This window comes from Chiloscyllium punctatum, chromosome 38 (assembly GCF_047496795.1).
Source record: "Chiloscyllium punctatum isolate Juve2018m chromosome 38, sChiPun1.3, whole genome shotgun sequence".
In the NCBI taxonomy this organism is placed as follows: domain Eukaryota; kingdom Metazoa; phylum Chordata; class Chondrichthyes; order Orectolobiformes; family Hemiscylliidae; genus Chiloscyllium; species Chiloscyllium punctatum.
In genome coordinates, this window is record NC_092776.1 from 50,099,062 (window position 1) to 50,126,893 (window position 27,832).

Here is a 27,832-nt window from a genome sequence, read left to right on the forward strand (position 1 = left end):
TGGATCTGGGTGGATTACTCTTTGAAGGGTTGGTGTGAACTTGTTGGCCAAAGGGCCTACTTCCACATTGTAGAGATTCTATGATAATCTCATTCTGTGCTGTAGTGATTGTTTTGGTAAATCATTTTCACTCCAACATGACTGACCAGAAGACATTTGTGCTGAAGTATATCTGGGGTCAGTCTCCAGAATTGACATTTCTGGTGTGAAGCTTCAGTTCGGCGGTGTCACCCAGATTTGGAGTGCGCTGAGTCTAATTTTCAGCCCTCCTAATTGAATAGCCCACCAATAAATCAGGAAGGGTTGCCCCTCGGGCATGCCACTGTCTGTGCAGCGTTGTCTGAACCTTCCTCGCATCAAACAAGGTTCTGAATGAGAACATCAGTTTAGAAACAGAAATTCTCCTCCTTCTATAACAGCCTAATTCTGACATCGGTTGTGTTAGTTTGACAGGAAAATCAAATTCGGCAGAACATGAAAGCTAAGTAAGAGGATGTAAAAAAGACATGAAGGGCAAATGTTTTACACAGAAGGTGGTTCTTGTGTGGAATAAACTTCCTGAGGAAGTGGTGGATGAGGGCACAGTTACAACATTTAAAAGACAGTTGGATAAGTATATGAATAGAAAAGTTTTGGAGGGATATGGGCCAGGAGCAGACAGGTGGGACTAGTTTAGTCTGGAATTATGTTTGGCACTGATTGGTTGGACCAAAGGGTCCGTTTCTGTGCTGTATGATTCTATGACTATTACTTTATGACTCTGTTTTTGGTGCATCTCATTATTAATCCTTTTAACTGTGTATAACATATTCTCTCGAACTTTTTTCTCATTGTTTATTTTATAAATTTTGAAATTTAATTCTATTTTCCACTACCAATCTTGCCTCAAGTCGCTGAATTTGCAAATTCGGGTGATATAGAGGTCTCATTATTCTCTGGAAATGTGTTCTGTTTGGACTTGGCAAGATTGTTTGTCAGTGGCTGGATGACCAATGGCTCTGATCCTCTTCCTGATAGTCTGCAGTCTATAGGTCCCCTTAAATTGGAGGACCATTAATCTGTTGGATTTTCTCTGTAGTGGCTGTCATCTCTGCTGGAACAGACTATTTCTTCTTTGCAGTTTTCTGAATCATTGGATGTTGATTATTCCTTCTCATAGATGACTTCCCTGGAAATTGTAACCACCATATCTTCAATCAGCTGATTTTTATTGTTAATTTGTGCTGAAACTTCACGCAATTCTGATCTCCCTCCTATAGGAAGGATGTAGTGAAATTTGAAAGGGTTCAGAAAGTATTTGCAAACATGTTGCCAGGGTTGGAGAGTTTGAGCTATAAGGAGAGGCTGAACAGGCTGGGGCTGTTTTCCCTGGAGCGTCAGAGGCTGAGGGGTGACTTTATAGAGGTCTACAAAATTGTGAGGAGCATAGATAGAGTAACTAAACAAGGTCTGTTCCCTGGGGTGGGGCGTCCAGAACTGGAGGGCATAGGTTTAGGATGAGAGGGAAAGATTTAAAAGGAAACTAAGGGGCAACTTTTTCATACGATGGAGGTTAATTCAATTGCAACATTTAAAAGGCATTTGGATGGGTATGTGAATAGGAAGGGTTTAGAGGGATATGGGCCAAGAGCTGGCAAATGGGACTAGATCGTGTTGGGATATCTGGTCAGCATGGACGGGTTGGACCTAAGGGTCTGTTTCCATGCTGTACATCTCTATGACTCTATTTGGATTGGTTTTGACTCTCTTACTGCCCTCTGTGATCACATTATTGATAAAACCACTAATGGCATGATCTCTGTCACAAATACTGAGGATTTTTCCTGGAAACATAAAGAAATCAATATTCTGTTTGAACTTTCTTCCAAGTTAGTTCAGTGTCTAACATCAGTCCTGAATATGCCCTAGTTATTTATTTACGCAGCTGTGTTGCTGTCTGAGTTACATCTGTTGCAGATTTGCGAATTGAATCAAAGGGAAGGCTGTTCGCTGACTATCCCAATGCTTGTTTTTCCTCAAAAACTTTGCTCGCTCTTGCAATCTGAGAATTCTTCAGTGTTCACAGCAATGGAAAATAATTGTATCATTCGCACACATCTTGTTTACAGTATGCATCCAGTTTCCGATGTGTATGTAGCTAACCATAGAACCCCTACAGTGTGGAAGCAGGCCATTCAACCTATTGAGTTCATACTGAAGAGCATCCCACCCAGATGCTTCCCGCCCTGTAACCCGACATTTCCCATGGCTAATTCACCTAGCCTGCACTTCCCGAGACATTATTTAGCATGGCTAATCCATCTAACCTGCACATCTTTGGACAGTGGGAGGAAACCGGAGTATTCAGAGGAAACCCACGCAGAATAGGGGAGAACGTGCAAACTCCACACAGACAATCGCCCAAGGATGAAATCAAATCTAGATCCCTGACATTGCGAGGCAGTAACGCTAACCACTGAGCCCCCATGCTATCCATGTCATCTCCAGATTCTGTGTCTTTTTTTATAAATTCCACCGTGGACTTAGGGAATCCTACAAGATCTTCTACTGGCTGTACTTTGATTCCTGGATCAGTTGTCATTAACTTTACATTATTTAATTCCATCGATCATTTGAATAAGATTCAATGCTTTCCTGCTCAAGAGTGAGAATTGTTGATTTTGAAGTATGTATTGTTTTCTACTGTTTAGTATCCCCTACACTGGAAATGTGATGTTGCATACCTTTAACCCTAAGTGTTATGCTTCCTGGGCCACATGGTTACTCAGCTGTAGAGCGTTTTCTCGAGCCATGGCTCACTATCTGAGAATACAGTGGCAAGCATTATCAACCAGGTGCCTATTTATCCCGTCATTTTAAAAACATTCTAGTATTTTCTCTATGGCTAATGTAAGGTCTGTTGTTTCCTGTTTTCTCTCAAACTCTTTCCTTAGACAGCAAGGTAATATTTGCAATTTCCAATCTGCAGGAATCATTATAGAAGCTGTAGAGTTTGGGAAGATAATCACCAAAGTGTCAATTAATCTTCAGCTCTTCTCTACTGTGGACTGTATTGTATGAGTGGGTGACTCTAAGTTGAATCTGAAGTTCTCACACCACTCTTTTCATGTGTTATGTAAATAGTCAAATCAAATCTGCACCACAACTCTTAGTATCTTCGTTGAAAATGTCAGCTCAATGACACTGTGTGAGCTGTTGCTTTTAATAAAAGTTGTTGCCAACATCCTGTTCACATTCTGGGAGTTTCAGGGCCTTTTGGTCTAATGCAGAACTTTCTGGTCCAATTAGAAGAATCTTAGTGAGCAAAATAGAATTTATTACTTGTTAGCAACTAGTTGTATCGATACAGTGTGCCCTGTTGCACAAGTCTTGAGGAAGACCAGATGTTAAGACCAAAAAGCTACACAAAATAAGGACAGGAGTAGACCATCAGGCCCCTCGAGCCTGCTCCACTGTTCAATCAGATCGTGGCTTATCCGACGTTTCTTCCGTTGGCTTTCCTGTAACCTTTGATTCCGCTCCTCATCAAGAATCAATGTTGGACCTGATTCCTTCAAGATCGCCAGCGGTTCTGTCTGTATATCCATCCAGTGTAATCATTTTGGGTAATGATTATGGCATTCCTAAGTATTAACACTTCTCAACTGATGTACAACAGGCAATAAATGCTGGCCTATCCAGTGCTATTCACGTCCCATGAATATAAATAAATAGGAACAATGAATTGGTACCAATTTAAACATAGGTTTTCCTTTTCTATTTTAACCATTTTGTTACTCAAATCAAAGGTAGGTGCCTAGATAAGAGAATGGGGCTGAACGTAATTACCTGGAGGTATACCTGGATATTTCCTGGCTGCTTTGAGTAGATATGTTGATGTTCTGTTCATGGCCTAACTTGGTCTGTTGGCAGCCCAGTTCCTCATTCAAATGAACACAGGAATCGATTTGCTTTGGAGCACTCAAGACAATTTGTAGCTCAGGTTGTGGATGAGGTTGTTGACTCGCTCGCTAAGCCGGTAAGTTTGTTTGCAGGCATTTCGTCACCATTCCAGGTAACACCATCGGTGCAGCTCCGGTTAGGACAAGCCAAACAGAGACATGCACAGGAATTCCTGGAAACTCGGCACTCAAACCGGAACTCCATTAACAAGCATGTAGAGTTGGACCCCATACACCAACCACTAAGAAGCAGAACCAGGAACAAAACCGGAAATGACATCACCAGCTCCAGCAGACCCAGACACAAAAATAGCAAGTGGGACGGAACACCAATGCTTCACAGAGGCACACTGATGATGTTACCGAGAATGGTGATGCAATGTCTGCTAACAAACTCGCCAACTCAGTGAACAGGTCAACAACCTCATCTAGGAGAAAGTGAGGACTGCAGATGCTAGAGGTCAGAGCTGAAAATGTGTTGCTGAAAAAGCACAGCAGGTCAGGCAGCATCCAAGGAGCAGGAGAATCGACGTTTCGGGCATGAGCCCTTCTTCAGGAATGAGGAGAGTGTGCCAAGCAGGCTAAGATAAAAGGTAGGGAGGAGGGACTTGGGGGAGGGGCGTTGCAAATGTGATAGGTAGAAGGAGGTTTAAGGTGGGGGGTGATAGGCCGGAGTGGGGGGTGGGCGCGGAGAGGTCAGGAAGAAGATTGCAGGTTAGGAAGGCAGTGCTGAGTTTGAGGGTTGGGACTGAGACAAGGTGGGAGGGGGGGTTGAAGTGTTGAACCACGGGTGGTTTGGTTGGTTGGTCCGGATGTCCCAGAGATGTTCTCTGAAACGTTCCGCAAGTAGGCGGCCTGTCTCCCCAATATAGAGGAGGACACATCGGGTGCAGCGGATGCAATAAATGATGTGTGTGGAGGTGCAGGTGAATTTGTGGCTGATATGGAAGGATAACTTGGGGGCCTTGGAGGGAAGTAAGGGGGGAGGTGTGGGTGCAAGTTTTGCATTTCTTGCAGTTGCAGGGGAAGGTGCCAGGAGTGGAGGTTGGGTTGGTGGAGGGTGTGGATCTGATGAGGGAGTCACGGAGGGAGTGGTCTTTTCGGAATGCTGATAGGGGAGGGGAGGGAAATATATCCCCGGTGGTGGGGTCCGTTTGGAGGTGGCGGAAATGACGACGAATGATATGATGTATATGGAGGTTGGTGGGGTGGTAGGTGAGGACCAGTGGGGTTCTGTCCTGGTGGCGATTGGAAGGGCGGGGCTCAAGGGCAGAGGAGCGGGAAGTGGGGGAGATGCGGTGGAGAGCATCGTCGATCACGTCTGAGGGGAAATTGCAGTCTTTGAAGAAGGAGGCCATCTGGGTTGTTCGGTATTGGAACTGGTCCTCCTGGGAGCAGATGCGGCGGAGATGAAGGAATTGGGAATATGGGATGGCATTTTTACAGGGGGCAGGGTGGGAGGAGGTGTAGTCTAGGTAGCTGTGGGAGTCGGTCGGTTTATAGTAAATGTCTGTGTTGAGTCGGTCGCCCAAGATAGAAATGGAGAGGTCTAGGAAGGGGAGGGAGGAGTCTAAGACGGTCCAGGTGAATTTGAGGTCGGGGTGGAAGGTGTTGGTAAAGTGAATGAACTGTTCAACCTCCTCGTGGGAGCACGAGGCAGTGCCGATACAGTCATCGATGTAGAGGAGGGAAAGGTGGGGGGTGGTGCTAGTGTAGCTGTGGAAGATGGACTGTTCCACATATCCTATGAAGAGGCAGACTACTCCTTTGGTTTGGTTTGTTGAGCCACCCCGTGGCTCTACACTCCCCCTCCCACTCCACTAAGGACATGCAGGTCCTTGGACTCCTCCATCGCCAGACCATAGCAACACGACAGCTAGAGGAAGAGCGCCTCATCTTCCGCCTAAAAACCCTTCAACCACAAGGGATTAACTCAGATTTCTCCAGTTTCCTCATTTCCCCTTCCCCCACTTTGTCTCAGTCGTAACCCTTGAACTCAGCACCACCTTCCTAACCTGCAATCTTCTTCCTGACCTCTCTGCCCCCACCCCGACTCCGGCCTATCACGCTCACTGTAACCTCCTTCCACCTATCGCATTTCCAAAGCCCCTCCCCCAAGTCCCTCCTTCCTACCTTTTATCTTAGCCTGCTTGGCACACTCTCCTCATTTTTGAAGAAGGGCTCATGCCCAAAACGTCGATTCACCTGCTCCTTGGATGCTGCCTGACCTGCTGCGCTTTTCCAGCAACACATTTTCAGCAACAACCTCATCTATTTGTTTTGCAAATGGCTGTTGGAAATGTATAGAGTTAAAGAAGAGGGCACTACATTCTATCAAACTTTAATTAATGTTTGCTTCCCAGGATGTATCAATATTTCAAATCCACTTTTAAGGAATTGTAATTGGATGTTTCTTTTATAGATTTGTGAACTGATTGCTGCTCATTAACAGATGGTAGTTTTGTGAAAGAGAATGGAATGCATGACATCATATTTCAGATGTTGTAGAAACACTTATCCAAACTTTCTGTCCTTCAATTTCAAATCAACTATTAAGATTTTTCTCTATAATAATTTGAAATAACTTAAATAGATATCCTATTTGCCATTTGAAAGAAAAGAAAAGCAATAGTAATTAGAGCTTGTATTTACACAACATCTTTAACAATGTAAAAAGTCCCAAATCATTTTACAGGAACGTTATCAGGCAAAATTTACGTCAGTGCAACATGCAATATTCACAAAGCTTAATGATGCATAAAATATTAAGGATCATCTATGAAGGAGGGGAGAGGAGTAGTGAGGCAGATATGTTAGAAGTGTTAGAACAGAGCTCAGGACTAAAGCAGTTGAAGACACAACCATCAGAGATTGCTGAAAAGACAAGAGTTGGCGAAACACACAAATCTTAAAAGGTTGCAAGGAAGGAAGCAGTTAGGGAGTTATGAGACCAGCAATGGATTTGAAAGGAAGTTGAGGATTGTAGCATTAAGGTGTTGATGGACAGGAAGCCAATGGAGGTCAGCAAACAGAGGAATGTTAGTTGACCCAAAATGTAGGAAGCAGTGTTTTGGTAACTTCAGGTCTTTGTAAGGTGAAAGTTATGCAATCAGCCAGGGGATCATTGGAACAGTCAATCGAGGAGTGACAAGGCATCAGAAAGAGTCTCATCAGCAGAAGCACTGAGGCAAGGCCAGGGTTGGATGGTGTTACAGAGGTTGAGGCAAGCAGTCTTGTCGATGGCATGAATATGTGATCAGAAGTTTATCTCAGAGTTATCAACAACATCAAGATATGAAGAGATTTGGATCATCCTCGCACAGTTCCCAGCATGAAGAATTGAGTTGATGTAAAAGAGAATGGAATTTGTGACAGTGGCTTAGTCGTGCTTAGTTGGTGAAATTCCTGCTTGTTTGTCTTGATAAGCTGGAGAGGCAGAATGAATGGTTATGGCAGGGTAGTGAGAGTTGATGATGAGGTAGAGGTTGGTGGTGACAGTGTGCAGGTGGAGACTAAGATTATATTTTAGGGAGATTTAACCAAGGGATTGTACAGAGATGAGAAATAGGAAGGGGCCAATGCAGTTTGTTGGGAAACTGCAGAGGTAATGTAACAAGAGTGCGATGAGTAACCTTTGCTGGCTGCAGTTGTGCAGATGAGAATGGAACGAGGTGAGGATTGTTCCACCCAGAAGAGGCTTTCGAAGAGGATGACATAGTCAGTTGTGTCATAGGCTGCAGAAAAATTGAGGAAGAGGAGGATAAGTTTATCACGGTCACTGTCACAGATTATTGTTTGTGACTTTGATCAGCTCTTTTGATATCATGGCAGTGACAGAAATCTAAATGAAAGGATTGAAACCGAGTGAAAGAAAAGGTCGTATTTGGAAGGTGACAAGAAACTCAAGCACTTTGGAGAAGAAAGGGAGACAGGAGCTTTTCAGGAGGGAGGGACAGTCAATAGGAGCACTTTTGGGAACTCGTCTGTTTTTGATTAGCATTATAGGATCTTTCTCATCTGTCTGTGAAGATAGATAAATCATCAGTATAATATCCGAGGACTCACCTTTGGAGATCTGTCAGCTACTGTTGTGCAGACCCTGCATCGCGTACACATTTTGAATCCTCAAATGATGGTCCTTTCTACATTTTAGAATGGAAATTACATATCAAAAGGTCCATCTTCATCAGATCAGGGATGATAGTCATTTGGGGTATGTTCAAACTTATGATGCAACGTACCTTAAAATATTCCTTCATAGATTCAAACTGGATACAAGTACAGCTAAGTCTTACATCAACAAGTCTTTTTTTTATAAAGTATAATTGACTGCTTATAAGGAAACATTTGTGCATTGTTACATCTCCAGACACAAATGAAGTAAGGTAATATTTTAACTGGGAAAATAATTTCAAGATGTTGTATTGAGAATAAGGCAAAGAACAGTCCTGACAATGCGTTTCAGCACTAATCACTGAACCATGCAATAAAGTGGGTTAAAGGCCAATCATCAGATCATGTGGTTAACCCTTTTTTTAGCCACCAGATGCCTATCCATAGTGCATATCATCAGATTTTTCTCCTCATACCAGGGCACACCACATGTTGCTATTTTTAAAGCTGCATGCTTGTTAGTAAATGGATGTGGGGCTTCTACATTCTCATCTGTATTTGTCAGATTCTAAATTCAGGTAATTCATTTTTGGCAGTGTTCGAGTTCTGACTTTCATATATTGTCACTCAGTTCAGAAAAGGCAACTTCTGAGTAATGCATTAATGGAAGACTTTGTGCTGTGCAATACCTTGAAGCCATGTACAATGTTGTAGGAAAGTACTTTGTGATATTCACTATGAACGGTTTTCTAGTGAAAAACTGGACGTGTCTGCTCTCTGCTGACTTTTGTGGACCTGTCATTTCTGATCCCTCCCATCTCGATAAGCTCTACCAGCTGCAGACGAGGAATTGGTTTGGGAGGTACTTCTGATAATGAGATATGGAAACCTAAGAATTTACATCTTCCTTCCCTTGCCTTGAATAATTGGTTATTTAAATCTCTCATTTTAAAAAAAAATTACCAAAGTGAAGTGAAGAAATGAGAAGCGTACAGAGGAATGTTTTTGGTCCAGGATTAATACCAGCAAGACCCTTAGTTACACTTTCTGAATTGATGAATGTAGGGGAACGGCAGAATGTAAACATTTTTGTGTTGGATTTCTGGGGCCAGAACATGATCAGTTTATACAAGAAAGTGTAGGTCTGGTTGATGAAGCAACCAAGATCAGATTATTTGCGTCGCCCTTCCATCCTGTAATAATGCTGCAGAATTGCCATTTCATCACAACTAAGAACTTTCCATTTTTTCATGTGACAAAATCTAGATATGAAGCTGAGTCAGCCTTCTTTTCAAACCTGAAACTATGTGATTTTAACATCATTGATACGCTGGGAGTTGGAGGATTTGGAAGAGTTGAGCTGGTAGGTGCAATTTCTTTTATAAACAGTTGGTTTGTCTAACCCTGCCTCTTATTTTGTTCAGCAAAAGAATGAACTTGCATTTACATAGCACCTTTCACAATGTCAGGACATTTCAGAATGCTTTCTAGTCAAAGAAGTGCCTTTGAAGTATGTAATGAACAGAATGAAGGGTGACTTATTTTTAAATTGCTGCCTAAAGTCAGAATTTCCAGTCCCATATTTTCAGTGATGGTACTGAGGGTGAGTTTTAAAGGGTATGCCAAGATTAAAAAATTGTTGCTCCTTAATAAAAATGTGTAAAAATTTAAAAATAAATGCTGGTACCTGTTGCAATTACTTGTTACGTTAATAGTTTTTAAATCGCATTAAAGCACCAACTTATTTTGCAGATTTTTGTACTTCATGAGATGTTTATCATTGCAGTATCAGTGGGAAATATGCAAATATCTTGGGGTTTATTAAAGTGGAGGGCTGGTTGTTTGCTGTAGGGAATATTTATGCCTTTCAGATAACACAGAATGTGAGTTAGCTTTTGAGTTTGTTGTTGGTGACATTGGAGAGCTAAAGCAGAAACTGCAAGTGAGGATATCCCAGAAGGGTCTAAGCCTTCCAACATACACTCCATTGTAAGATACATTTACACCTCAGCAAGAAAAGGTTTGTGTGAAAGTAAGTGCTTATTGGAGACCTGATCAATGGTTAATGGCACTTCCTGGAATGGGAACTGCATGTGAAAACCACACTATATCAATCTACAGGCTCATTACAGGCAATGGCAGGAGACATTGCAATGTCAGCCAGGGTGCAATCCACAGAAATAACAGGTGCCCTAGTCATCTTTCTACGAATTGTACAATACTGTCTCGATAGAGCCAATTTTATGGATTATGCAGCATTTCTAGGGTAGATTGATTGCACTGACACTATCAGTTGTATATCCGTCAACAATTCCCTCCCTTCCTCTCTTTTATTAGAAAACCAATATCCAGAATTTGACCAGAATCTAATCTCAGAAAAGATTCTGAGAGTTACTATTCTTTTATCAGAGAATGTTGACCATGCATGTATCTTGTTGCAATTATACATTCCTTAAGTGAGGTTGAAAAATAGCAAAAGTTCATCTTTAGAAGCATTGTATTTTACAATATGACCCACAGTGAATTGGCAGAATGATGTAGTACACTGTATTCTTTACAGTGTTAGCATGGAAGGAGGTGCATCAGTGTTTGTCCCCTGTCAAATAGCAATCCTTCTTACTTGGATCCATGCACCTTCTTTACCTTTTACCAGGCACTCAACCTCAAATTCATAGCTGCCCTCTGAAGTAGACACTAGAGATCTGCTTTAACAGTATAAGTAACACAGAGTGACAGAAATGGATGTCGCAGACGCACAAATCTTTGACTTTCATTTTGAGCTCCTGGGCAGTATTATTTATTTTGTTGCTATATGGTGCAGATTCCCTTTCTAGAAAGCCCTCTTTGTAATATCAGATGCCACGTCCATTGTTTCAGTGACATTGTACAACTGTTATCAAAGAACAACTTGCATTTATCCAATACCTTTCAGTTATTTCAGGGCATCCCATAGTGCTTCAATGAAGGGCAGCATGGTGGCTCAGTAGTTAGTACTGCTGCCTCACTGCCCCAGGGTTTGATTCCATCCTTGGATGACTGTATGGATTTTGTACATTCTCCCTGTGTCTGCATGGATTTCCTCTGGGTGCAGCAGTTTACTCCCAGAGTCCAAAGATCTGCAGGTTAGGTGAATTAGCCTTACTAAATTGCCCTGCAGTGTCCAAGGCCATGCGACTATGTGAATTAGTCCTGGAAAATGTACTGTTACAAGGAGAGGGTAGGGGGTGGGTCTGGATGAGATGCTCTTCGGAGGGTCAGTGTTAGACCGAATCAGCCAAACGTCTTGCTTCCACACTGTAGGGATCCTATGAAGTACTTCAACAGTGTTCGTTATTATTGTAATGTAGGGAAAAAGCAAAGCCAGTTTTTTGTACAGTAAGATCCCATGCACAGCAATGTTTCCGTTTTCCTGGATAGTGACATTAGTTGTGAGAGGGACATTAGCCAGAGCACTAAAAGAGCTCCTGTGTTGTTTTTTGAAGGGTGTAATAGTATCTTTCATATCAACAACTTATTTGATACTGTATCAAAGTGTCAAGCGAGATTGTGTGCTCAGATCGCTGACGTGGGACTTAACCCCGTAACCTTCTCATTCAGAGACAAGTGTGAAGCCACTGAACCAAAGCAGGCATCTAACCAAGATTGTTAACAGTCATTTATTGTGTTTTGTGTTCTTAGCAGCAATCATCGTTTTGGAAGGGAACATATATTGTGAAATCATAATGAATGAAATCATGAATTATTGTGGCACTTTTGGTCAAATTGATTGATCTCTTCCACAAAGTCTTTCATGTGCGGGTCAATGACTATTATTCACCATCTGGATGTTCTCATGCTGAGCCTTATGTTTATTCTCTTTCTTAGCCACAAAAAATATCTAGCCATACCATAATACCAAAATACCATCCACAGAAATCTTCTTAGCCTCTTCAATGAAGAGTCTAATTTTTGTTTCATGGGAACCTAAATGTTCCCATGCTGCCTTTGATTGACCAACTGTTCGTTATATTTTCTATGAACCTATATGGATGGCTGGCATGTGGTTCTGGCTACATGGCCTCTCAGTCATGTTTTAATTATAAAACAACTGATGTGAGCCAAGGAATGTATTACATGTTTGTCCAATTTGAGGTAAAAAGTATTTGTGAAAATGTTAACTTTTGTTCAGCACTGTAGGTAGATATTTAACCCCTTATGGCATCTTAGAAAACAGGCATGCAGAAAATAGTAGCTCCCAAGTTCAATATTATGATTGTAGATGATCCCATGCAGTAAACTAACATCTCAGTACATTTCTATTAAGGGACTGAAGTATTCCATTTTGCCCAGCTCTCTCTTTTTTAACTTAATATACATATGCACACAAAACTGGCAACACAATGTAGCTGCCTATTGCTGAAACAAGCAATTTTTTCACTTCCAGTGGGGAAATGTAGTAGAGTGGTTTCTGTAATGAGTGGGGGATTTGCAACTAGACTTCAATTCAGCTCAAACGTTGAACATCCAGGCATTAAGGTACCCTCAGTCCATTTTATTCTTTCAATTCTGCAACTAAATCTTCAAAGACCATCTTCATTCTTTATTAGCTTATTATACTTCAAGTAATACATTTTTACATGGATGCTGCATATATCTTATATAACCACATGAACGAGAGTTATTTTCTAGATCGTGACTTGAGATTTCACATTGATATGAATGGGTATTGCTCTCTGAATGAAAGACTTCATCTTACACCCATGAATGGAAGTGTCTGTATGAAAATAAACATGTATTTAAGATGACAATCTAAGCTATAAATATGTTTATTGATGGCTTTTGCCTGGTTCCCTCCAGCTTGTTAATCAGATCTTTACTTAAACTGGTTGCCTCTTATTTTACTTTTCATTATGCTTTGGGATGTGGATTGAGCTTTGAAGTCACGGAGCGTAAGGGTAGGGAGGGGAAGAGCAATGAGTGAAGTGGGAACTAAATTAGCAATGAGCGCGAGGTCTGAACCGAGGCAAGCACGGAGCTGCCTGAAGATTAAAAAGTGACCAATGTCAGGAGATGTGTTCATGGTTTTGTGGATAAGGAAAGAAGCATTCTTGGGCCTGAGACTTTTGCAACTGCACTTTTGCAACATATTTGCCTTACATAAATACTGGCTGTCTTAAAGCAATCATCCATCCCAATATGGCATGCTCTCAATATTAGAGGCTGATCTGCTATCCCAAACAGCAGTGTTAAACATTTCAGAAGGAGGAAATCTTGCTCCATGTCAGTGTCACTTTTTGTGTTCATATTTGATGTGCATGCAACGTGGATCATGGGTTCAAAAGTGGTTTCAATTTCTAACTTGTGGAATGTGAAAGTATCTTGAATCATATTTGACCCCATTAAATTTGTTCACTTCCCACTGAGTTATTGCCATTTCGTATTCAATTTGTGTCTTTCAAGAGTTTTAAACTCAAAGATACAATGTTAGTATGATATATATTTTTCATACCCAAGGACACATGCTTGATGTAAGTAATGCTTTTAATCATGTACATTAATGGTCTTGAATGTTATTGAGTGTGGTACTAATCACTTAAGGGCATGAATTCACTGGACATTTGACAAAAATCAGCAACATGTTTAATTGAGTTTTGATACATTGAGTCTTGTGTTATACCATACTAATGAGTATTTTAAAGAACTAACTAACAATTCTATGCTGACAATGGTAGGTGTCTGAATCATCGTCACGCATGGTAGACAGTTTTTCTCCTTAAATAATGCAACTACAATTGAAATTTTGTAAACTAGGCAAACAGGTCCTTAATAAGCAATGCTGTGCAAGAAAAGGGCAAATGCATCTGCACTTATTTAAAGCTTTTTTATTTTAATATTCTATGATGGAGACCATTATAGTTTTGGAGATTTATCTATCTGAAGTCCCATAACTTTTTCCATTCTCTAGTTCCTACTTCCTGCTTTTCTGACACTAGCCTACTAAGCATTTTCTTCTCAATCTTAAGTGCCATTAACTGTCTTGGTCTTACACTCCAAAATACTCCTTATAAATCTTAGCGAGTTTTGAGCTACACTCCCACTAGATCTTCCACATTACTACATTTTTCCACAACTTCAGACTCTACCTCTTCTACCAAGCATATGGGTGCTAGCTTCAAATCATGTTTACTAATGTTAAATCTGTTCCCCTTCCATACTTCTCTTATCTGAAATGTCATGAAATAATTACTGCATTCACAGAGTTTTACAAGTTCAAGTTATTGCTATTGCCATCACCATCTTAAGAGGTGAAGTTGAACTTGGTTTTGTCGCTCTACACTTTTGATCTCAAATCTATAATTTCAATGGTTAAGAGTTATAAGTGGCTAGAAAATAGCTGTGCGCATTGGAAGAGGGCATTGTGTGCATTAGAAGGAGAAGTTACAAAGAAAAGCAAGCAGGTAAATATGTTGCAAAATAGCAGCAGATAGAGTTCAACATGTTAAAGTGAGACATCACTGACTTTGGATATGGGAGACAGATCAGAATATTTTAATAGTGAATAATTCAGAATTATGAAGGAACAAAGAAAATTATTTATTCACAGATCACCACAAGCAGCCCATTTGATTGGCACCACATCCACAAGCACCACTGACACTCAGAAGCTGCGATGTGTACCATCTACAAAATTCACAAAAGTTCCTTAGTCAGCACCTTCCAAACCCACACTACTTCCATCTTGAAGGACAAAGGCAGCAGATACATGGGAACTCCTCGACCTGCAAGTTCCCCTTCAAACCACTCAGCATCCTGAATTGGAAACATATCACCGTTTTTTCACTGTCACTGGGTCAAAATCCTGGAATTCTCTCCCAGAGGGCATTATGGGTCTAACTACACCACATGGACTGTAGCAGTTCAAGAAGGCAGCTCACCATCACCTTCTCAAGGGCAGCTAGTGATGGGCAATAATTGCTAGCCCAGCCAGCAGCTCCAAAGTCCCAATATTGAATATAAAAAAGGTTCTGCACAGGTTAAAAAATGGCTAATGGTGTATTGGTCTTTATCTTAAGAGAGTTCAAACTCAAATGTCAGGAAACTATGTTTTGTTTGTACAGAGCCATGGTCAAACTCAATTTGAAATGTGCTTTCAGTGTTAAATTCTATAACTTAGGACAGATATATTGACCTTGGTGAAAATGTATCACAAATTATCAGCATGATACTGAAGCTGAAAGGGATAAATTGTAGAGATAGTAACATAAATTTTGTTTGTACTGTCTTGAGTTTAGCATTGTCTAAGAGTTGATCTATTTGAGGTATCTGGAATTATTAATGGATTTGATGGGCAGACGATGGCAAAGTGGTAATGCCACTGGATATTTTTATTTTTTTAATCAATAATTTGAATTTAATACAAGTCAAGACTTGAAATTAACCAGATAAATGATGCAACAAAATTACAATCACTTCTTCTATAATGCAATGGTCACATTCCTGTGCAATCCCACACTGTACAAAAATCACGCAATACAAATAAGACTTAAAGTGTTGGCGATCCAATCACATTATAGCCAACACAGATTTTGTAAGATTGTGATTTTAAAAAGTGTTGCCTATTCACCAATTATGTTACAGCTAATTCATGTTAACGAAAGGCACATTATAGCAGAACTAACTCTACTGATCATCTTTGTAAAAACCCATCTGGTTCACTATCATTACCTTGTCTGGTCAACATGTGACTCCAGACCCACAGCAATACGATTGGCTTTTAACTGTCTGCTAAAATGACTAAGTAAGCCACTCAGTTCAAGGGCAATTAGGGTAAGAAATTAGAATATCAAAACTGGCTTTGCCAATTCCACCCACGTTGTATGAAAGAACGAAAGAAAACAAATTTACATTTTCTCATCAGCCAACTGCCAGCATTTAGTCACTCATTAATACTTTGGATGAGGTGCCCCCATTAGTTGAGAAGGAGACAGTTTCCTTTTTTAAGCCCTTTATCAGGAATGGCCCAAAACGTCGATTCTCCTGCTCCTCAGATTCTGTCTGACCTGCTGTGCTTTTCCAGCGCCACACTTTTCATCTCTGATCTCCAGCATCTGCAGGCCTCACTTTCTCTTACATATAAACCCAGCACTGGGCAACTGCCCTGACATTTGGCTAATGAAGAAAGATAGATACCACTAAAATGAGGAGGACAGAGAAAGATTGGGAAATGAGTTTTGAAGCTGAGCTTCAGGTCAAACTTGCTTGCTTCATCTTAAGGAATAGAAGGAAGGGATTTGGATGGGAGGTGTTTATGTTGAACACAGAATGCCCTCAAGTACTGCTATATACACAGTGACAGCTATAGAGCTGACAAGGATGATGGAGACTGAAGTTTGCATCTTGAAGGATTCTCATGACTGCATGTATCTACATGGCTGAGATAACATCATTAGCATTCTGTAAATCATTTCCTGAGGATTTGCTTCCCTTCGATATTAAAACAACAGGTGCAGGTTAGAATAGCACATTGAACTAATATCTCTCATTGTCCAGTGATCAGATGCATCTTGAACAATTATGGCACATGCAGGAGAGTGACAAACATGATGACCATTCTATTGCTCATTTCTAGAAAAGTTTACAGTGATTCCAAGGGTTCAAGAGGCACATGTACGGAATTTGCATGGTGCCTTATCATTAATGCAAGTCGGAAGATGTCAGTGTGCTACATATCATTTTCTATCCAATTAATTCCTTTCTGCTGATGTCCTCCAGCCAAAGCCCTAGAGAGTTGCCTAGTCCCGCAGAACAAACTTCTAAGAGCTGTCCTTTAACTCCGTGATATTTATAGTGTACATTTAAACAGGCAGATGCAGTAGGAAGTGACAAAGGCAAATTGTTTGTTGTTGAGAGAACTCAAGCCCAGGAACAGGGATGCCTTGTTGCAAGGGTACAGGGCCTAGTGAGACCACACCTGGGTGTTGTGTGGAGCTTTGGTCCCTTATCTGAGGAAGAATGCTCCAGCTATGAAGGAAGTCTTAAAACTTGGAGGTTTCTCAGACCAGTCCATCAAAAACAGGTGCCACACTGTATGCAAGAGGTATAGTTGATGAGTTCTTTTACATATATCCTACTAATCTCGTGATGATATTATTGGTTTTAATAGAAAGAATAAAGCATTTTTAACCCTTTCAATCTGCATGATCTCATTAATTACTGTTTATCCAATAAGGAATAAGACAGTAATTGTTGGTATATATGTGTTTTTAACTGTACTATTGTAATAAAAGGTGTGTGACCTATCCATAAATATCACTTTTAGAGATTGGATTTCAAAGTAGTGGTATATGAGTATGGATTACTTTGTGATTTTTTTTTAATGCTTCTGGCGCAGTGACCTAATCCAGTATGTGTCAGAGAGTAGGGTGACTGTGAACCTCTAGAGCTAATGACAGAAGAGAGATATATACGGTGGCATTTCTGACAGGAAGAATAAACATTGAAGTCTATTAGCTTGTTTTCAGTTTAGAGTAGTCAAAAATTGTTTCTGATTTAGAAAACCCAGAGGGTAGATTTATACAGAGAATGGTGGGTGCGTGGAATGCGCTGTCAGCTGTGCTAATAGAGTCAGATACATTAGGGACATTTAAGTGACACTTAGATAAGATGATAGTAAAAGCTAGGGGACTTGGAAAATAAATAGTGATATATTGAAAAGTGTCCATATAGAGGAGGAGATGCTGGGCATTTTAAAACTCATAGAGGTGTACCCAGAATTCTTTGGGAAGCTAGGGAAGAGATTTCTGGGCCCCTTGCTGAGATATTAGGATCATCAAAAACCACAGGTGAGGTGCTGGTAGACTGGAGTGTGGCTAAAGTGGCATCACTATTTAAGAAAGGTAGTGAGGAAAAGCCAGAGAACTATTGACTGATAAGCAGGATGCTTGTGATGATAAGCTGTTGGAAGGGATTCTGAGGAACAGGATTCACATGTATTTAGAAAGGCAAGGACTGATTAAGGATAGTCAGCATGGCTTTGTGTGAGGGAAATCATTTCTCACTCATTGATTGAGTTTTTGAAGAAGTGACAAAGAAGATTTATGAAGGCAGAGCAATAGACATTGTCTATATGGACTTCAGCAAGGTGTTCAACAAGTTCTGCATAGTAGACTGGTTAGCAAGGTTGGATCATGTACAATACATGGCAAGCGAGCCATTTGGATACAAAATTGGCTTGAAGGCAGGAGACAGAGGGTGGTTGTAGAGGGTTGCCTTTCAGACTGGAGGTCTGTGACCAGTGATGTGCCACAATGATCGGTGCTGGGACCATAGTCTTTTGTTATTTCTATAAACAATTTTGATGTGAATATAGGAGGTATGGTGTGTAAGTTTGCAGGTGACACCAAAATTGGAGGTGTAGTGGACAAGGAAGAAGGTTACCTGAGAGTACAATGGGATCTTGATCAAATGAGCCAATGGGATGAGGAGTAGCAGATGGAGTTTAATTTAGATAAAATGAGGTGCTGCATTTTGGAAAAGCAAATCAGAGCAGAACTTATACACATAATGGTAAGGTCCTGGGGAGTGTTACTGAAAAAAAGACCTTGGAGTGTAGGTTCATAATTCCTTGAAAGTAGAGTCACAGGTAGACGGTAGTAAAGAAGGTGTTTGGTATGCTTTCCTTTATTGGTCAGTGCATTGAATTTAGGAGTTGGGAGATTATGTTATGGCTGTACAGGACATTGGTTAGGCCACTTTTGGAATACTGCATTCAATCTTGGTCTCCTTGCAAAAGGAAAGCTGTTGTAAAACTTGAAAGGCTTCAACAAAGAATTACAAGGATATTGCTAGGGTTGGAAGGTTTGAGCGATAGAGAGAGACTGAATATGGTGGGGCTATATTCCCTGGAGTGTCGGAGGCTGATATGTATTGTATAGAGATTTATAAGATCATGAGGGGCATGGATAGGGTGAATAGCTAAGGTCTTTTCTCCAGGGTAGGGGAGTACAAAACTAGAGGGCATAGGTTTAAGGTGAGAGGGGAAAGATTTGCAAGTGGCCTAAGGGGCAACTTTTTCATGCAAAAGGTGGTGTGTGTATGGAATGAGCTGCCAGAGGAGGTGGTGGAGGCTAGTACAATTACAACATTTGAAAGGCATCTGGATGGGTACATGAATAGGAAGGGTTTAGAGGGATATGGATCAAGTGCTGGAAAATGGGACTAGATGAATTCAGGATATCTGGTCAGAATGGACAAGTTGGATCAAAGGGTTTGTTCCCATGCTGTATATCTCTATGACTCTAAGTATAAAGCAGCTCAAGGAAAACACAGCCGCCTCAGTTGAAAAATCTAGCTTGTAATGCTTCCAAACTTGGCAAACTTGTTTTGATATCTGCAGGTTATTAGAACTGAAAACATTTAGGAGTTTAGAGTTGTAAGAGAATATGTGTCAGACAGATTTGGGAAGAACTCATTGAATTGTCTCCCAGTCCATGGCAAAGAAACTGTCAGGAACCTGTTAAGTAGAACTCTAAGAATTTGAGAGGTGGTATGTCATTTTTCTGAATTTGAATCTCTAAATTCATGGTGTTGGAAAATAGGTGAAAAGCTTTGTTTCAAGAGTGTGGTGCTGGAAAAGCACAGCAGGTTAGGCAGCATCTGAAGAGCAGGAGAATCAATGAGAAAATTTTGTTTTCCAGTTTATTTGAAGGTTTTTCTAAACCGTGTTCTATAATTAGAAAGCTTTGTTTAAAATCTGTTTCTTCTTTTGTGTATTATGCTTCTGCAATGACTGAAACAGTGGAATGACTGACAACCACATTAACGAAATTTTTAAAATTTAAAATTTGGGTGGCACGGTGGCACAGTGGTTAGCACTGCTGCCTCACAGCGCTAGAGACCCGGATTCAATTCCCGCCTCAGGCGACTGTCTGTGTGGAGTTTGCACATTCTCCCCGTGTCTGCGTGGGCTTCCTCCGGGTGCTCAGGTTTCCTCCCAGAGTCCAAAAATGTGCAGGTTAGGTGAATTGGCCATGCGAAATTGTCTGTAGTGTAAATGTAGGGGAATGGGTCTGGGTAGGTTGCTCTTCAGTGGGTCAGTGTGGACTTGTTGAGCCGAAGGGCCTGTTTCCACACTGTAAGTAATCCAAAACAAAAAGACACACCTTTTATCAAGTTAGATTTCATTCTCTGATCTGATTTGTCCAGTCATACAATCAGCTGGGATCAGAATACAGTAGAGTAATACACTTCACAATGTGTTCTTGGTGCCATAACTTTAACAGGAATGTGGCTCAAATGCTTTACTACCAGAGGGAAAGAGATTAAAAGCTCAAGGTTGCTGATAATCCTAGATCATTATTCTGATCGTACTAGAGAACTGGCATTTGTCAGAACGTGCATTTGGTCTTTCCATTTTCGTCCTTGACGAGTCATCACCTTTCGGATTCATTTTAGTATTAGATGAATGACCTTGGCCATTGCATCTTTCATGAATTAACTACAGTCTACAGTTTTGAAAAATTATGCTTTATGATCAAGAGCGGTCAGGCCTGAACTTTAAAACGAAGCACCAATACAGTATAAATTCTCCACATTATGTTTCCAAGACAGCAGGTATTTTGCATTGAACTGCCAAATTCTTCTCCTAACTTTTTGCTGTTTTCACTTCCTATTGATTTAAAAAAATGAATGGGATTTTTAAAAAAATGCCAAATTAAATGTATTCTTGAGCTAGTGGCTTCACAGTAATGGGAGCAAACACCGTCTGTTTTCATCATCACAACACAGACCTTCCTAATCCAGAAAGCCCAGAAGTAAAGCAGTCAAACTTTATATTCTTTCATAAACTTTTATTTACAGAAATATGCAGTGCAGAACATACTGCAGAACTACAAGCACAGCAACGCTAGTTTCAACTCTGTCCCATATACAGGATCACAATTGAAGTCATAATCAAAAGCTACCATCTGCATACAATTAAGCACAATTACTGGATTCCATTCTCTTTCTTTAAATCAGTGATATCTATATTCTTGATATATTGTCCCAATGTACAAGGCATGACATCGAGCCATCCCTCCCATAGACCCACTCTCAATTTCATGTACAGGCAGTCCTCAGATCACAAATAGGTCCTGTTCGGGAGTCCATTCATAAGTTGAATTGCACACAAGTCAGCACACAATGCAGGACAAAATAGCCATTTGTAAGTACAGGAAATGTTCATATGTTGAATCTTTATGGGATCATGTTGTAAGTGTGAGCATTCATAAATTGGCATTTCTTTGTGTCAAACAGGGGAAAAGTTAATGGCTTGCATTAACCGATTTAAATTTTGGAGATTTGCTTTGCCTTCAACCCTTGCTTCAAGCTAACAAGGTTAATTCATAATCTTTGTGTGATTGAATTTTTGCAGAGCATACAATATTCTCTGATGAATAATTATTTATGTAACATGCCATGCATATTCTAGCTTCAGTATGTCCAGTGTAAAGAATTTCACTTAACATGTTTAACAAATAATACCCCACATTCATGAATTTCACAAAGGTCAACATTTTATTGCCAAGGTATTTTTAACAATGACTTTTATTTTCCTGAGTCAAGAAAATAACATTCCCTATTATCACCTATTCACAATATTATAAAACCAGCTGCCCTGAAACACCCATCAGGAAAATTGGCATGTGGTTCATCACTAAAAGTGACTGGTTTCAATTTCTTTGGATCACCTATTACTGAGAATTTAAACATGCATTTATCAGATTCAATATTTTATTTTCCCTTGACATACTCCTGTTGCCAATACAGTACTTAACTTTAAAACATCATATTCTACAACTGGTTTCATTTGAATGGATGAATCAAAGTTCACAATTATTCATGTAACATTTGATATCGTCATTCTTAGATGACAGTATGATTAACCATGATGAGAGTAAAATCTTTAAAATGATACCAGATCTACTTTGTTTAATATCTAAATCAATATATTCAAAATTCTGGCATACATGACTCCCAATTTTAAAATATACTCTAATCTTATTAATATCTCAGTTCACAAATTCTGCAGTTAGATCCCCATGAGGATCATGAAGATGTCTGAAGATGTATCCCTATAATACCAATAAAACATGGGAGGATTGATTTTTAATTGAACACAATATGAATGAATCAACTGACTTGACAAAAATAATTGTCCAATCATGCTCCATCTCAAGTTTTTGTTGAATGCCTTTTTCATTGAAAGTTCACCCAACGGGATTGGGCATTCATAAGAGATTATATCAGTTATCATAAGGGGACTTTCAACAATTTCACATGGAGTTACAAATCCTTTTAATGACCTTAATGTGTTTAATTGTCAAACCTAAAAAAAATACTTTTTTAATTTCCTAACCTAGCATTGAATGTCTCTCCAGTGAATCAAAATAATATTTTAACCAACTGTAATGCAAGAATACTATGTAGTTAACTCCATGTCCAACACATTCATTGCAGGATTAAAGCTCTTGTGACCAATGTAATTTGGTTTGGATCAACATTATCTTCACGCTCATTGTCAGTATTCTCTTGGCCATGTGTCATTTTAATTTCTCAGCCTCTTCATCTTCAGTAGTTACTTCAAGTCATATCTGAAACACCAGTTATCATTCTTTGGGAATTCCTGACATTCTGCTTGTCCATACTCTTATTCCAGTTTGTGTCTTGTGCTATAATAACAAGATCTTCTAACAAGATTTTCTTTCAGCCTCATTCTGCCTCATCTTAACTCTTCAATTGTATTGATGCCTGCACCCAAACTCTGGACCATTTCAAAATCTGGCTATTAGTTGGTCCTGTGTTTTCTTTCCCTTGTGGAATACACGAAGATTGAAGGAAGTAACTGTTCCCCATAAATTTCTTTATAAAGCAACAGTAACCAGATTCACCAGGTTCTCCTCCAAGAACTGAATGCTGGTTAGAACTAATTGTCATTCATATTATCAATCCAGGGCTGTCCAAATTGAATATGTCAACATTATACAAAAATCTGTTAAAGGCCTTGGAATGACTGTGCATTTTCCAAATCTATATAAATTCTGACCAGGTCTAATAGATGTTTAACATATCGGGCTAAATCTTACCAAAAATGGCTAAGTGTCAACTTCAGAGTTTTACAGAGAGTTTCTCTCTGCGAGCTGCAGTGAGTTACTTCGTACAATTTTCCACAGCTTATTACATTGCACCCATAATTGTACTCAGCTCATCTGAAGGAACTCTAATTGAAGACAATAGACTCTCAGCCCCCCCATATCACCTTCACATCCTGAAGGGGCCTTTAACTGTGATTTCTTCATGTGGAGGCCATTTGCAATAACTGGAGTTTACTGCTGACACCCAGCATTTGCTCCTCCCTAATTTCTCTGCATCTTTATTGTGCTGCAGCCACAGTGATGATAACCCCTAAAGATGGATCGATTGATCACAGTTCCAATAATCCTGTGCGAACAGTGTCAGAAAGAGTTCTAAATAATGGGAGCAGCCAACATTCATATTACACACTAATGAAGGTATAGCATTGTTCTCCCTACAGTGGGACATGGAAAATTCTGAAAAGAAGAGCCACAGAAAGCCTTTGACATTGGGAACCATATTCCAATAAATGCGGTGCTGCCACGCCATGCAAAGACAGTGTGAGGTTGTATTTGCAACAGATGTATTGAAACCTTGTCCCTGACTAACTTGGAAAGGCAGACCCCTGATCTCCGTACACTTCCCCAACTATTTCCTGCTAATTCCTTGAATGCTTGCACTTGATGTGCAGGACTGACCATGTTCCACTCCTTGGTGCAGAAACTCCTGACTGCTCCATGGGCATTGGCCACGTACACACAGCATGTTTGTGGTTTGTGACATTAATGTAGCACAGTGCCATACAGCAGTATGTCCACCTGCTTGACTGATCACTGCTGACAACCATGAAAAACTGCCTGACTTCATTTTTGAATGAAAAGACGAGGCAGGACATACGTACTATGAGAACGTATAGTGCAAAATGAGATGGCAAAGTGCAAAAAGACAAGACTAGGCAGTGCAGAGATGTTGTGAGCATCCAAGTAGACATGAAGTGAATCAATGTAAGAAAGCAAGCAAGAGACCATGAAGATGTGCCCTGCTCCAAAGCAAGAGTTGGGTGCCTGTTCCTACACTACCTGACCCAGCAGCAGAATTATAATGTAAGGTGTTGCTTTGCTCCAAAGTGCAGCGTTGAATTGGGTAATTGTGTTCTAAGTGGGTCAGAGATGTGTCATGATGAAGTGGGGAGGCTGGTGCATGGCTAGTGCCAACCTCCGCTGAGGGCCAGACATTGCAGTCAGTCACTTCCCTTGGAGCATGCTTTGAGGTGTCAGGGACTGCTGGCCAAGATGAAGGCTCAGAGGAGCAAGCTGTCAGCTGGAGCCAGCAGGTACCGCACCTGACTTTCATGTCAGAAATTTTCATTGTCTTGTTTCTGTTTGCTGCCTGGAAGAATAGTAATCTGCTTGGAAGTGAGGTGAGATTAGATATTAATGAGGTGTTAATGCAATGGAAATAGGTTTCTTGTCACTCACCAGCAAGATTTTAATCTCACCATTAAAACCCTGTGTGGAAAATTGGATCTTTCTTTTACGGTCATGAGTATCATTCTTCCAATCCTATCATGTTTTTTTCCAAATAACTCATCATTGCTCAGTCCTTCAGGGACTGAGAAAATTCTCCCCATTATATTTCATTTCTTTTAGATTCCCAAAAAGGAAACTCAACATAATCCTAAATCGTCTTCACCATCCAACTGAAAAGCATCCTTTTTACAAAATGCTTATGATCTCGGTTTTTGTAGGATCAACTATATTCAGGTCATGTCTTGATGGTTTTTTGTAGAATTATAATCTGTGTCCACATGTCAACTTCATTATTCCCCTGGTCATAGTGCTTGAGAGTATCGGAGGGTAATCTTATCCTGAAAATTCACATTGTTTGTTGTCATTTACCGCAGTGAATTTTGATTAGAATTTTAATTTTACAACTGAAAATCTTTTTCTTTGTTTCCAATCTTAAACTCTGGTAGCTTTTCTTTGCTGCCAAGTTCTAATTCAGAAAGCCTAGTAGCAATCGATAGAACTAGAGAGGCAATCTTTACACACTTTATAAGCATTGGTTTAGAGAGATACACATTATGGAACACGCATCTTCCAATCCAGCAGCCTTAGATGTCCTTTCTTTCTATGTATAGGAACACAAGTGAATCTCCAGTTAATGTCCACATGCATGTGGAATTACAATGCCATTAACAGTGGGAAGGATATTATTTATAGATAGGGACCGATCAATTGGTCAAATATCCTCCTCCTTTCCTGCACCACCATTCCCCAGTCCCATTAACCATTGTGTGCCTGCAAGATTCTCCACATTAACAGAGGCTGAAGGTGAATTCAAGCTTTACCTTGAATTCAATACATCATATGGTTTATCTCTTACCTTTGACCTAAGACTAGAAATAGTTCGGAACACAACTGGCCAAGGTCGTCTTGTCATTCCAGCAGTGAGAGGTGAGCAGGATTCTGCTTCCGTGGTTTGTTCTGTTGGCTCTCAAATGAAATGGGACTTCTCTTTTGCCCTCAACTTGGGACTTAGATGGCTGACCTCCTCCCTTCAGAAGGAGGTGCAGTTCAGGACCAATACCCCACTTCTTTCAGTGTCACGGGAGAAATCTGAGCAGGAAAACTACTTATGATGTATCTTATTGATGCACATGCATCCCCTACATGTATAATCCTTTCACATTCCCTCTGAAACACGCCCAGGAAATTCTTAGCCACATGAAGAGGACAGAAATCAGGTGTAAACTCACGATTGCAGACCCAATAATAGTTGGAAACTTAACCGAGTTATTGCAAGGAGACTGTCTCAACAGGATCATGCAAGGTCAGTGCATTATTAATATCATGCTGCCCAGCAAAAGCCCAATCAGAGACCTCCTTGGGAAATTGACCTCTAATCATCACTTCCTACCAGTCAGTGGTCTTACGTTTGACCTCCTAAACTCAACCCCTCCCCCCCCACCCCCAGTTCTGTGATGATTAGATGATAAGGACCCATGTAATTGGCAGCTGCATGTTCTTATTGGCATGGTGCTCTTCACTGAGAAGATGCCCCAGATGTCCCAAATCACTGATTTGGTTTCTCCAACCACATTTACGACAATTGTTGAGAATTGTGGTGCTTGTTAACCATGAGTAATACGCAACAGACTTTTATTTTTGACCCTCACAGGAATAGATAGATGGATCATATAGTACCTGTACCTTGCCTTTAAGACAGGGCGAAAGTGAGGACTGCAGATGCTGGAAATCACAGTCGAGATTAGAATGGTGCTGGAAAAGCACAGCAGGTCAGGCAGCATCTGAGGAGCAGGAAAATTGATGTTTCGGGCAGGAGCCCTTTGTCAAGAGCCCTTCATTCCTGATTAAGGGCTCCTGCCCGTAACGTCAATTTTCCTGCTCCTCGGATGCAGCTTGTCCTACTGTGCTTTTCCAGCACCATTCTCATCTTGCCTTTAAGACAGTTCACCTTTAAGTACTCCCTGTGCTGTGTGTATACAATGATGAAACTGTGCTTGTCAGTTTGCCTGTTATGTGTTTATGAACTGCACACATACTTACAACTTATAATGTTTTTACTGTTTTAAATAATGTGTCCCATGGAGTTAATTAGTCTCTGAAAAGTAGATTATTGTTGGACCATTTTCATTAAAAAGAAAGTTGAAACTACCAACCAGCAAAGCTCACAGCCAGGATGAGTGGTGACTTATTACTTCTGTGCTAATTGTTATTGCTATCCAGCGCTCTGAAATGAAAAGCTCCTGAAGCTGTAAACAGTTGGTTGCCCTGGCAATACTGGCTGGCGTATTGCCAGATGCTTTCCAATGATAGAATATGTTTATAGCTTTGAATATGGAATGTGCAACAGCAAAGTTTGTGAATGGCCAATTGTCACCATGATGGTGACCTGGATATTTCTAATTGAGGGCTGCCATCGCCTCTGACCATATTTCAAGGTGTCAAAAGGCCAGCTATCTGAATAACCCTGAGACTGTTGAACTTTTACCTCTATTCCTTTTTATTTCTAGTTTATATTAAGAGGGGCTTTAATGTTAAATATTACATTATTTCTTTATTTTTCTACTTATTCTATGAAGGTAATGCTTAACCTTTTTTTAACTATGTTTCTTTTCCTACTTTGTATCGAGGTTTTTTTGTACCTAAATACCTTTGTACCTGAGATGGAGCTGTGTTTGACAACATTATACACTTTTCAATGCACACCTCTACTTGAACACACATAACAATAAAATCTAAATATAATCTAAATATTTATCTGAACACAGTTATGTTGGTATTGTTTGCATGTTATTCTGAGCCAGTTTATCTACAATGTCTCTAATTTGAGTATGTCTGTAAGTCCAGGTAAGTAGTTGTTTTGAGCAGTAAGATCAGATTTTTGATCAGAGATTGGGTGTTATTTCTGTCAGTAGTTTAGCGGTTTTGTTCCTGGATTAATACTCCTGGGAGTGAGTTCAAATCTTATTTTGGCAATTTCCACATTTGAATCCACTGAAAAATATCATTTGAAAGTGCCCAAAGGCAATTGAATCATTGTGAAAGACCAAACTGGTTTACCAATGACCTTTAGGGAAAGAAACCTGCTGCTCTTACCCAGTCAGGCAAATATGTAACTCAGTGCCAAACTAGTGCGGTCGACTTTTAACACTGCTCTGA

General features: G+C 40.3%; 1 protein-coding gene across 1 annotated transcript in view; it reads left to right on the forward strand.

Annotated features, from left to right (window-relative positions):
• LOC140463619 (cGMP-dependent protein kinase 1-like) overlaps positions 1 to 27,832 on the forward strand; it is a 721,017-nt gene that overhangs the window by 632,568 nt on the left and 60,617 nt on the right. Inside the window, 1 exon segment of the mRNA XM_072557863.1 lies at positions 9,321 to 9,417. Coding sequence (XP_072413964.1) covers positions 9,321 to 9,417 — 97 coding nt within the window.